At 46.3% G+C, this 12,913-nt stretch overlaps 1 protein-coding gene across 1 annotated transcript in view; it reads left to right on the top strand.

Annotated features, from left to right (window-relative positions):
- Positions 1 to 3,298: 3,298 nt before the first annotated feature.
- ATSPO11-1 (Spo11/DNA topoisomerase VI, subunit A protein) overlaps positions 3,299 to 12,913 on the top strand; it is an 84,790-nt gene continuing 75,175 nt past the window's right edge. Inside the window, exons 1-5 of the mRNA XM_087387620.1 lie at positions 3,299 to 3,428; positions 3,839 to 3,930; positions 4,118 to 4,217; positions 4,364 to 4,402; positions 4,580 to 4,653. Of these exons, the coding sequence (XP_087243746.1) occupies positions 3,855 to 3,930; positions 4,118 to 4,217; positions 4,364 to 4,402; positions 4,580 to 4,653 (289 nt within the window). The 5' untranslated portion in view covers positions 3,299 to 3,428; positions 3,839 to 3,854. The remainder of the gene's footprint in view (positions 3,429 to 3,838; positions 3,931 to 4,117; positions 4,218 to 4,363; positions 4,403 to 4,579; positions 4,654 to 12,913) is intronic.

The following is a 12,913-nucleotide window of genomic DNA, read 5'->3' as shown; positions in this document are numbered from 1 at the left end:
TCTCTAGCAACCAAGAAAGTACATCTCTTATAATTTTCAAATGCTTCCCCTCTTCACCCATCCTTGCGCTACTGATCTAAACCATTAACTTTGGAATTGTCTCTGCGAGGTGCACATCTACAAGGCATGCCTTATAAAAAAGGTCGTCGCTTCAATTAGCAAGGAGTCGTCAATCAAATTTGAAAGCAATTTACAACAAAAATGTTTCTCGATGTTGCATGGCTACAAGTAATTTGTGGCTCACAAACAACGAATTGATTACAATGAATTAATCAAGGACCATTTGGGCACTACTAATTCTGGTCGCAAATGGAAAAACATTAATTTGCAATACAATTTGTGGCGGTATTTGTCCAATTTGTGGACAAATTTATTGCTCTGCTAAAATATCAATACCACCACAAATTGTATTGCAAATTAATTTTTTTCCATTGCTTTGATGTGGACAAATCCATTGCTTTGATGTGGACAAATCCATCTATCTAGAGCACATGCTGGAATCATCAAACTCACAAGCTATACTAATTTGAATCAATACATGAATTAGTGTTTTAACAAGTTATCTATGTTTGAATGTCAAAATAGTAATTAGTCAGAGAAGCATGTGACCTGAAAGCATTGGAAGGCTTGGCTTCAGAGTAGGTTGTTGTGGTTGTGCTATTAAGAAAGAAGCATATGATCGAGACAATTGATTGATCAAGGATATATAAGGTAATGTTGTTTTTAAGTTTTGGCACATTGTCGAGGTCTTTAAAGTGAATTGGCCATTATAGCGGGTGTTTTAGGGGAAGAAAACCCTTAGTAGGAAAGTCATGTGGATGAGTGCTAGGAGATATTATGCTTGGAGTTTCTGCAAGTCAAAGGGCTAGGCTCAAGAGGTTGTTTTCTGAAAAGGCATTCTAGGATGTATTGGACGCATTAGAAAATGGCAAGGCTTCTGGTCCTGATGGTTTGACTGATGTATTCTATGTTGCTTTCTAGAGTGTGATCAACAATGATTTTGTGGAAATGGACAACATGGCTATGCTATCAAGTGGGCTAACCAAATATGTGAATGTGGGCCTAATTAAATTGTTCCCCAAAAGGTAGAATAGGTTGAAGGTGAGAGATTGGAGACCGATATCCATGTTAACTACATCTTATTAAATTATTGCAAAGTCTCTTGCCTGTAGAGTCAGAGACATTTGTATGAAGGGGTGGTAGGGAGCAAAATGGATTCATTAAGGCCTACATATTGAATGTTATGCTGCAGCCACTTTACTGGGCTTTGATTTTGATCAGGCTTAAGATAGGGTGAGGTGGGACTTCATTCTAGCCATGTTGGACAAGTTGGGTTTTGGTGGGGGGTTTTGCAGGATGGTGGATGCAATGTTTAGTAATGCTTTAGTTGTTCTATGCGTGAATGGGGGGCAGTGGGAAAATTTGATCTTCGCAAATTTGTTCGTCAAGGGTGCCCATTGGCCCCTTTGCTTTTGGCATTGTGTTCAATTCCTCTTATCCACTTGATCAAGCAGCTCTATTAGAGGGGTTGTATTGCCTTTTGATGCTTGAATTTGTTTGCAATTATTTGCAAATGACATTGTGGCCCTGTCTCTAGAATCACAGGAGAGTGTGTAGAATCTTTGTGTAGTGTTGCAGAAATTCTATGTAGGTTTGGGCTTTGGTATCCCTCCAAAATATTTCCAATTCGAATCTGCCCTGATAAAGCGTGTAGCGCTTTATTGAGGCCTCCGACCCCCCCTACTTTTGCCTTTCCAATGAACCGAAACCACATAGTACATAGGGATTATTCAACACAGATACGCCATGATGTGCCGAGTGGACAAAAGGCTTTTGGGGATCATAATTGACCTAGGGGTTCGGCCTTCATGGCTATATACTATGCCGATAAAATGGCTTGATAGGAAGCATAGTGGTCCAGTATCTGGGTGCACCTGGGTGCACCTTGGGTGTAGGCATTTCCTTGATCAAGGCAGTGCTTCAATTGTTTAAAGAAAAGATCTAACAGAATATGAGTGTGGCATGGTGCTTTGTTGGGATGGAATGCTAGGGTACTAATTGTGAAACATGTATGGTCGGCGGCCACAACTTATCTGTCCACTATCTGGCAGTTTAAAAAGAATCATTGATTGGAAACATAGAAATAGTTGATGGCATTTATCTGGGTTGAGGATACAGATAGGCATAAGTGGCACTATATTCCATGGGATGAAATGAAGGTCTTGAAGGCTAATGGTGGTCTCGGCATCCTAGATCTCAACTTCATTGCCTTGATTGCAAGTGGATACCACGTTTCTTCAAATGCCAAGCACCTTGGGTTGAGTGATGTAAATGCTTTTTAGAGAATGCAAAGGGTAGGCTGTTGGGATATGGAAGAACATGTCATGGTATGATATATTGCGCTCATGATTTTTGACCAAGGTCTCAAGGTTGGATTTAATAGAGGGTCTTGCATATGCATAAAATGCTTGTAGGTCATTTGATGCTTTGGAATGGCAAGTCGGGCCTATGTGGAGATGCGAGCATGCAGGAAGGAATATGGTGGAGTTGGGTGGTTACTCTACAAGGGAAGGCACTAGCTTGGATTGGTCTATTAGTTGGCTAGATCTGTGCATAGGAAGGGAATCGGGGCTTGGCTTCAGATGTGGGATAGTAGGAAGTCTTGTTGGAGCTCTGGCCCTTAAGAGACCAATTTGCTTTGTTCAACAGAGAGGTGACTCTGCTAAAACGGGGTGTTGAATAATACACTTGAAGGATGGCCTACTAATTGTATTCATTCAATATGACAGAGGGTGAATCAATGGAGTTTAGGGGCCTTAGGGCTTACAAAGCTGTTTATAGGAGTTTGATGGTGGGTCAATCTCCGATTCCCAAAGTGAATGAAAATTGGAAGCTAGAGCCTAGAACAGCTACTAAGCGGTGGAAACAAGAGGCACACGTACCTAGAGCACTGCCCCCAAGTGGCTGAGTATAACTGTTGTTGTTCCGCTTTCAAAGGGCGTCAAAAACAGTAAGTTTGCAGTAGCTAGAGCGCTCGGGCAGTGGTAACAAAGGATAAGTGATATTTGGAAGGGATGCCAAATGGGATATGTTAACGGGAGCCCTCTCCAAAGAGTTTGTATGATCGGTTCAAGGTCGTAGGTCGTCGAAGATTACAGCTCCACCGTCCTTTCAATGTACCCTAAAGCGCAGAATATGGATCTCAACAAGTCGAAAAATGCCACGTGTCGATGGTCCCCGCTTCCCTTGACGGCCGAGAAAGGCCTAGTGTAGGCTTTCCTGGTCGGGATTCCGGAGACGTATGCCATAGGCCGGAATTCTTACAGGTGCCGGTCTTGGGAATGCGGTCGACGGAAGAACTAACTCCAACCGAAATGTCAAAGATTCGTCCACAGAAATTTGTCTGAACAATATCGTGATACCTTCAGGTGTGGCTTTTTTCCTCTCCGTTCTCCACGTACAATAGATTAGCAACACAAAACTTAGAAGCGTATGAAAGTATGATTTTGTTCGAGGAAATGTTCGCGTTTAAAGGTAGAATGCTTCATAAAAATGTCCGAGTACAAAAGCCAAACTTCGACGTAGGATTTGTATAAGTTACATTGAAAGATCTAAAGACAGAATTTCAAATTCGAATGGAATGCTCGCAGAGGCAAATTTCTACTAGAATCGGGTAGAATTTGTATAAGCTACATTGAACGATCTAGAGCTGAGACAGATTTTCAAACTTCAATGGAATAATTGTCAGAAATCTCACAGAGTTCAATTTCGTACTCCAAGAGCTGCGCTCCTTCCATCGTATGTTGCCTGATACATCAGTGCGTTCGGAAACGTGAAGGTTACCTTTCGCATAGATGATGACAACTTCCAATTGTTCCATAGTTCAAAGTTCCGATTCCGGTGGGAGATCTCTCCAGCTGCAAATCAAAGGCAATGGTCCTCGCTTTTCTCTTCTCTCGGAGGAAAACATCGTCCATTGTTTCTGCGTAAAGTCTCCATTCTAATTTCGGTCGTCTTTTCTTCTCAAGATTCACTATCTTTTCAATTTTCGACTAAATGGAGAGCGAAGTTTGCACTGCTGCATAATGTTTACATCAAACCGTGTTACACAATGCAGATTTTGTGAAACAAATTGTTCTCTCCTTATCTCAAGGGGAGCTTCCCTCCGTTTCCATAGCTAAGTATGGGGTGCGTTCGTGTCTCTCCGAAGGAGTAAGGTGAGCTGGTGGTTTGCCATTTCATCTGATCCACGGAAGCTAGTGACGAACAGATGATATAGAACATTTTCAAGGTTTGGAAAGAGGGTTAAATAAAATAGACTGACGTTCATTGTTTACGTTTGCCATTCATAAAACATTTCCAGTCATCTTGAAGGATTCCCATCCTCATCGCTGTCTGAGAGGTACCGTTTCCTATTTCTTTGAAGACATATCGCGTGAGCACGTACTCCCAGGAGCTAATTGCAACTATATACGGCATTGAAGGACGTGCTACCACTTGGCACTATTGCGATTCGTTTTTTTGCATCCGTATTAGTAAATACAATGTTATTGTCTTTTTTATGGGACACCTCACGCAGACGTGGAATATATGAGCAGTCCGGATGTCAAGAGATTTTAAGCTTACAGCGAATTGGAGGTGCTCGAAGACTCGGTTAGTTTCTGGAACCTCCACTTTCTCATATCGTTTTTGTGATAGATTAAAGGTACTCCATGCTTGTCTCTGTGTTTTCCGTGAGGTGTCTTAGTCCACAATTTAAGCTAACAAAAGACTCGAGATCCTCCAATTCCAAGTGGGAGCGCTGGAGGTCCTCCAAATTGTAGAGGTCCTCTCATGAGGCGCTCTATTTCCCTATCCGAGTGGATTCTTCACAGGTCCTCTTATTGGTCCTCCATTTCCAAGGTGCCGACAAAAAGCTGACCATTCACGCTCTCGTTGTTGAGAATTTATGTTGATTATTTAGTACAGATTTGTCTGCGTGGAACGTAAAAACATGTTTCACGCAGTAGTGCAGATACATATGTATGTATAAAAGGGCCAACCAGGCTGCTATTTGAATAGGTTTCCGGTTCAGTTGCCGTCTAGTGCCTTGAATTCCTTAAGGATTAGATTTGTACCATCTAGGGAACCCAAAGTGTGTTCACTTTCATCCGTAGTTCCACTTGAGTAGTCAATCCTCTAGAGTACTTGAATTCAGTTTATCGACAGGACACATCAGCTCCTTTGCCAGATAGGAGTTCATTGATTATGTCTCAATAAGGGATCTTTTAGGTTGGCAAGGACAGTATCTTCCATCCTCTTACTCCCAACAACCATTCCAAATCTAGCATCAGATTCTATAGGTCGTGAAAGGAGTCTCAGAACCAATAGGAGTCAAACAGGATCAGAGGTAGACTACGAGGCAATCCATCACTAGAATAGGAGTCAAACAGGATCAGAGGTAGACGACGAGGCAATCCATCACTAGATGAGGCTCCCAATTCGGCTGGAGGAGGAGCTGCAGAGTTTGCAGACGACACAGCATGTGCAAGGTTCCACAACCACCTATTGTGCGGCATCTAGAACCATGATCAATTGGGCCAAATCAGTTGGTTTTCTTACAGCAACTGAGGTGGTTCAGGAGGTACGAGCTTAGGAGGCAGCCCGGGGTTTTAGATGCATACCTGGGGCAGACAGTGACATATCTTGGATGCCTAGGTGCGCATAGGCGTTACTGCAAAGCAGCAGATTGCCCCCCATTCTAGCGAGTGTGCGATGGAAGCTTCTTTACTGGAGCTCGCCAAACTTTTACTATCAGGTAGGGCCCTAGTGGTGAACCAGGTACTCCTTGCCACTGCCTGGTACATAGCCTCTTGCTGGTGCTTTCACAGGGGTTGTATGGGGCAGCTTAGGCGCTTGGTGCACAACTTCCTTTGGGCACGTTTTGATGGCACTCGGAACACCCAAGCCAGGGTGGCATGGCAGACTGTGATCTTGCCACAAGTTCAAGGGGGCCTTTGCATCATTTATCAACAGATGCAGAGCAGACCCCTCTTGGGCAAGCGGATAGTACGGGGTCTCGCTCCACCTTGGAAGCTCTTGATTCAATGAGGGCTTCTTAAGAACACCCCCCACATAGGCGGTCAGTGACAGACGTCCTACAAATGGATTTTTTCAGCGGCTCCTCTCACTAGGAAGGGACCTCCTTTGATGAGAAGCCTTTTCAAAGTCTCGAGGCGCTTGTCTCTAGGTCTTATTTGGGCTAGCCCCGCTTGCTGCGAGGAGTTTGATAGGCAGCTGCTTATGTGGCACCCAGAGGTATGAGATCCAGAGGGACACATGCTTGGTCAGACACATATTGGTTGGGCATAGTGGGCGTGATCTTTTGGGACTTGGAGGCAGCTTCTTGTGGATGATGGGGACATGGAGCAGTCACTCTCTCACATGAGAGGCACAAGCACGAGGGCGGCAGAGATATACAGGACTCGTGGTGGGAGGGATTGAGCACCACCTGGACTCCACATTGTTGGTCTAGGCAGTTCTCTAGGACTGGAGTGCCTCTCAGGTTATAGTTCCTTACGAAAACACTAGGCTCCTTTCGTTGTAGGCACTACAGGGTGGGCGAGGGAGGCCTTCTGACAGCAGAGCTAGAGAGAGACCGATGGGATGAGGAGGTTTTGGATGGGCTTGCTTGACACCGGATCAAGATTGTGGGCCGCTTGGGTGAGACTTGGACTATTGACCCGGAGTCGGTTCTTTCAGATCAGGAGGGAGCACAAGGAAGACTCTGGTTGTGGGAGGGTGGCCCTCTTAGGGACATTCAGCGGGATCTAGGGGAGTGGTTTGGCCTGCTCAGGTAGGGCACTCAGACAGAGTGGAGGAGGTTCCCTTCTTCTCCTACATGAAATGCAGTTGGAGGCAACGGCTTGGACCCCCTCACGGGAGCGACATTGGATAGATCGGGAAGTTCCCAGAGACATTATCTCGCTTCTGGTTGCGCCTCTGCACCAGCCTTCGACCACGGGAGATCTCCTATGTCTTTTGGATGTAGCTCATGGAGGCATGCCCATCGGCCCTTAGTTGGAGCAAATGCAGATGGACGGCAGATGCCATTGCTGTATGGACAAAGTGACTCAAACAATTCCTCACTGTCTCTCTGGGGGTGCCCCATAGCACAGAGGATATGGTCAATAGCTTTGAGGATAGCACCCAGCAGATAGAGAGAAACTTCACTTGGGGGATGGGGTCTCGTGGCTCATAGAGGGAGAACATGCATTATCAATAGATCCCACTACTCCATCCTTTCAGATTCAAGGCCCGAGTGTGGCCATGATCAAGGCACATGAGGCGGTTCCTCCCAGTTGCATTCGCCCTACACCCTCCACAAAGGATAGTATGTGGTAGACAGTTACCAGCATCACTGCCTAGCACATCTGGGTCGCCGGCTGCAGTTTGGTGATGGGAGGCTAGTAGACTACTCCAGAGGCCATTCTTGTCGCCATTCACAGGACATCATCTACACCCTAACTGCCATTTGGGAGCGCAGGACTCCGGGTTCTAGAGCGACCATGGAAAGACAGGATCGTTTCTGCAAGGCATGGCATGCAGACATTTTCTGTATCCTTTTCAAGCATAAATAGAAGTTCCTTTTCTCTTTGGGGGAAAAAAAACTTTAACAGCTAGCAGAGATAGTATCTGCAGAAATTAAGCACAACACAAGCAGGGAGCAATTCTTTGTCAAAGTTCTCATGCCTCTTAGCCTTTAAACAGAAGGGAATGTCACATGCATGCGTTTATAGCTCATTATCGTAGCATGTGACACCCATGATGCGACCCCTACTTTAAGAAACGTCAAGGCAAGTTAGGTGATACTGTGGCAGTTTTGTATGCATTACTAACTCTAGGCCAGGGCCAGCAGAACCGGACATACTTGTCACATAGTGTACATAATGGAATGGCGATGGTATCAACTGCTTTCTCCTAACTATGGAATGGATATGCTCGTTGTCACTGGCAAGAGTGCTTGCCAAACAAACTATACTTATTGGCCATCTCAGAGTTTCAGACTAACTAAACAACTTCCCTTTTATTGAAACGCTTGCGCATGACAAATTCAAGGTTGGAGGCATGGATGATTTTTTTGAGTTAGTTTCGTTAAGAAGCTAAACTTTTATACTGGTGGCGAAAGTTTGTATGGCCTAATAAAAATAAATGTTAGAAACATTCGCCAGGATTTGAAACTTTTATGCAAAAAAATTTAAAGTTTCGCTAAGATTTTCATGTTTTCCTTCAAAATTCAAAAGAAAAAATATAAAAAAGTTCTACATTCTACTAAATTTGTGAAAATAAAAAATGGATCTTCAAAACTTTCGCCAAGATTTTATATTAATATATAATCATAGCTTCGATAAAAACATCCTTGGTTGGAGGTAGATGGGCTTTGGAGACCTTGATGAACGCAAAACATAAAGGTGTCCCGATGGAGCTTCTTCAAGATGTAGAAAATCTCTTCGTGGTGTTTGTGGCCATCTTTGCATGATCCTACAAGGACTTGAAAGGAATTCCCACTAGATGTGGCAAAACTTTTGAGAGTGTGAAAAGCGCGGAAGCATGCAGTGTTAGCACATAGCCCTGGTATGGCCTTGTAGGCTAGTTAGGACATTTTGTCCTAGTCTTGGTCAACTAGTTGACTTAGAGGCCATATAGTGACCACCACTTGAAGAGGACAAGTTGAAGAGGACAAGCAGGGAGTTTCTGTTTTCATCAGGTTCCTTGGTCTCCCCTCAGTTTATCACCGGCTTCTTTCAGTTATTGGAGAGAGGTTTGGTGTGGTAGCAGAGATCCCCCCTCTTCCTGGTGAGCCCTCTTCGGCTGCTGAGGCGGTCAGGATGGATGGGGTGCCTAGGGTTAGGGTTATTATCCAGGACCCTAATATTTCAGATGACCACATCATGCTACAACGACCCGATGGCTCCTTCTTCCGCCAGAGATTTGAGACTGCAGGTCGGCAGGACCAGTGCAGGATTTGCAGATCCTCGGGGCACTTCGCCAGAGATTGCCCAAAGAAGGAAAAGAGGCCCAGAAAGCAACCAGCTTGTACTAGCTTACAACAGAGATCAGGAGCAGGGCCTACCGCTCCACAGGCACTGCCTCAGACACGGGCTCCCCCCCTTCCTAGGGCTACTCGAGTCCTTCCTGCACCCCACCCCACCTCTGGCCCACGGTGGGTTCCGGTCGCAGTTAGGCCCTCTACTTCAGATCACACATCCACCGCTTCAGAGGCTACCCCCTTGGAGCCTCGAGAGGAGACTAGTGTTCAGGAGCCTTGTTTGACTCCACCCTAGGATCAGGCTGTACCTTCCTCAGCAGCCCAGGTTGTTGGCACCTCATCCGCAACACTTCTTGATCAGGACTCGGTACAGGTGCCTCCTTCTGTGGATAGAGGGAAGGGGGTCTTACATTCTATCCCTGCTTCGGTAAGAATCCTTCACACCCCCTCCCCAAGACTGGCTCAGCGGAACTCCTTTTCTGCTCTGGAGGACTTCTCTGACCTCCCAAATGATGACTTTGTACCTTCCACTTTCGGAGAGCCAGTTATCGGCATCCCTCTTGAGAGATCTTTCTCTCTCTCACCTATGGACTTTTCTCCCCTTGGACCTCGTGTGTATGGCAGGAGGTTAGCTCCGGTGGAGGATTCTTTTTCCGCCACCAAGTCGGGTAAGGTATTCCAACCCGCTTCCTCCCGCCGATGAGGATAGCCAGTTGGAATATACAAGGATTGGGCGGCATCCCTCATCGCCGTCGCAGACAGCTGATCAGGAATCAGCTCCATCCAAGTGTTTCAGGTAGTTCCCTAGACATGCTTTTTCTTCAAGAACACAAACTGGATGTCAGAGATTGCTCCAAGTCAGGTAAGCTGCTTTCAGGCAGGACTTTTTGGCTTCCTGCCTTGGGAACCAGAGGATGTACATGCATATCAGTTTCAGATTCTATTCTCCCTTTGATCATTCGACACGGTACCATAACCCCCTCCAGGGCCCAGTGGATTTTACTTCTGATTGATGGACGTAAGGTTGGTTTCCTCAACCTCTATGCTCCGAACAACAGAGGGGACCGCGTTCTGTTTTGGGAAGAGTTGCTCTCGTGGGCTGACATTGCAGATTCGTGGATTATTGGAGGTGACTTCAACATGGTTGAGGCACCTTCTGATAAACAAGGAGGCAGAGAAGGTGGTATTCATTCCCTCGAGAGAGCAGCTTGGGATGCCTTCTTGTTCAGGTTCAGTGGCAGAGATGTTTGGTCAGATGATGCATTTCATGTTCAGTCTCAGTCACTTTTGTTTTCATGGTCGAACCATAGGGTGCAGATGCCTATCCATGCCCGGATTGACAGATTCTATGTGGATGACTGGGCTCTTGATAGAGGGGGGACAGTTTGCATTGCACCAAGTGTTTCCACTTCCGACCATTTTCCAATAGTTTTGTCCATCTCAAAGCCCCATCTGAGAGGACGGTCTCACAGTATCAGGATCCCCGATGCCTTATACACAGATGAGACCCTCACATAGGCAGTCTTGGAGATCTGGGTTTCTCACATGCAGGGGGGGTGGCCGGGGTCCTTCACATGTCTCCACAGCACTTGCCAGTATCAGCGACTTTTATCACTCCGTTGCTAGTGCTCGGCGAGGTGAGGTACTCGGGCGGGAGATTGGTATCCGCTGGCAGTTGGCAGCCTTACAGAGGGAGGAGCAGAAACAACCATCTAATGCTTGGGTACAGGAGCGCCTTGCTACGGCAAGGGCTCACTTGCAGACATTGCTTGATCAAAGAGCAGAGTATGCCTTCCATGCACGGGAATCCTTTTGGATACAGATGGGAGGGAGAGTCAATAAACACTTTTTCTCTACACTTGGTCCCAGACATAGTAGAGAGAGTGTCAGGCAGCTTTATTGACTCTAACGGCGTTTTGCAGTCTCATCCGGATACCGTCATGCACTTAGCGACAGCTTTCTATGCCTCCCTTCTTTCCACAGATCCTGACACACAGGCCAGAGATGTGGCTAGAGATGAGATTTGGCAGAGTTTACCTGTGTTGGTCACATCAGAGATGATATGCTCACTTGATGCACGCTTTACCAACACAGAATTCAAGAGTGCTCTCTCCGCCCTTCATAAGGGCAAATGCCCTGGTTCCGATGGTCTTACTCCTTTTTTTACAGCCTTTTGGGATATGATAGGTGATCATATTACTTCAGCCCTGCAGGGCATTTGTGACTCAGGTGAGATGCCTGACTCTCTAACCGAGGGACTCATACACCTTATCTCGAAAGGTGGCAACATGAATTTTGTATCCCATTGGAGACGCATCACTCTTTTGGGCACTCTGTACAAAAGATCAGCATCTGGTTGCAGCCCCTTCTTCCAGACCTCATCCATGATACTCAAACAGGCTTTGTGCATGGCAGGAGCATATTTGATAATATTTTTTCCTTTTGGGAAGCCACAGAGTGGGCTATGCAAAGCGGGCAGAGGCTAGCAGTTCTACTCCTGGACTTTGAGAAAGCCTATGACAGAGTAGACTGGGGTTTTCTTGAGGGCACTCTTCTACGGTTTGGATTTTCAGATGCATGGATTAGAGGGGTGGCCTCCCTTTACAGATCAGCCCACAGCCAGGTTTTGATTGGAGGGGTAAGGGGTGACAGGTTTCAGATTTCCAGATCAGTTCGTCAGGGATGCCCTTTAGCCCCCTTCCTCTTTCTCTTTGTGGCAGAAGCTATGAGTATCTTCCTTAGATCTCAGGTTGAGCTTTATGGGTTGAGATTGCCCTTGAGACAGGAGCAAGAGCTTCTTGACTATGAGTTGGCTGATGACACTGCTATTTTTATTGAGGCCTCTTCGCAGTCACTTGATTCTTTTCGGACAACCTTCGATATTTTTTGCTTAGCTGCAGGGGTACACATCAATTGGCATAAATCCTTTGGCTTTTGGATCAGTGATGAGGACACTCCAAACTGGGGAGTTGACATTGGCTTTTCTTGGATTCAGAGGGGTGTTCTTTTCAGGTATTTGGGATGCCAGGTAGGATTGGGCATCTCTCCAACACAGCAGTTTGCCCTAGTATTAGAAAGTATAAGGAAAAAGCTCCTTTTTTGGAGCTCAGCCAAACTCGACCTTGCCTCTAGAGTTGTGGTAGTGAACGAGGTTCTTTTGGCCACCGCCTGGTTTGTGTGTTCTTGCTGGTGCCTTAGGGATTCCATCACTCAACTCATTAGACCAGTCAGGAATTTTCTTTGGAGTGGACTTGATGGCACGGCAGATGTTGCAGCGAGGGTGGCCTAGGAGACCATTATTCTCCCTACATGGGAAGGGGGACTTAATATCATCGACCCAGACTTGCAGTGCAGGGCATTGCTTTGTAAGGTGGTGGTGAGGGGACTCATGCCTGGGCAGGAACCTTGGAAGGATTTCTTTTTTGGACGCATTCAGGCTTGCACACCTACCTTAGGAGATGATTGGGTGGACAGCCCTCGCTGGATTTTTTCTTCTGCCTCTCTCAGGTCTCCTGCCTCTCCTCTCATGATTGCCATCCTCAAAGCTTGGGGGAGCTTCAGGAACACTCTTCGAAGGGTTCCGCCCTCTACCCTTGAAGAGATTGATAGGCAGCCGATCATTTGGAACGATAGTATACTTGATGAGCATGGCAGACCTCTAGGCACTTCCCGTTATATGCAGTGGTCTGGATGGGAGAGAGGCCCCACCTACACAGTAGGCACTTCGAAGGCTTTTAGCAGGCTACCTGAGGATCAAAGACTATAGTTCGTGAGTCACCTCAGAGGGGTAGCATGCAGGATTCAGCAGATAGATGCAGCCATCCCAGTGGAATGGACAGTTGAGGTGCCTATTACTTCACCACTTGGATGGGAGCTTTTTCGAGG

This window comes from Dipteris shenzhenensis, chromosome 16, assembly GCF_047967505.1.
Source record: "Dipteris shenzhenensis isolate YYH24624 ecotype China chromosome 16, Dip_SZ_1.0, whole genome shotgun sequence".
Taxonomy (NCBI): Eukaryota; Viridiplantae; Streptophyta; class Polypodiopsida; order Gleicheniales; family Dipteridaceae; genus Dipteris; species Dipteris shenzhenensis.
The sequence above is the reverse complement of the archived record's forward strand: the minus strand, read 5'-3'. Positions and strand labels throughout refer to the sequence as shown.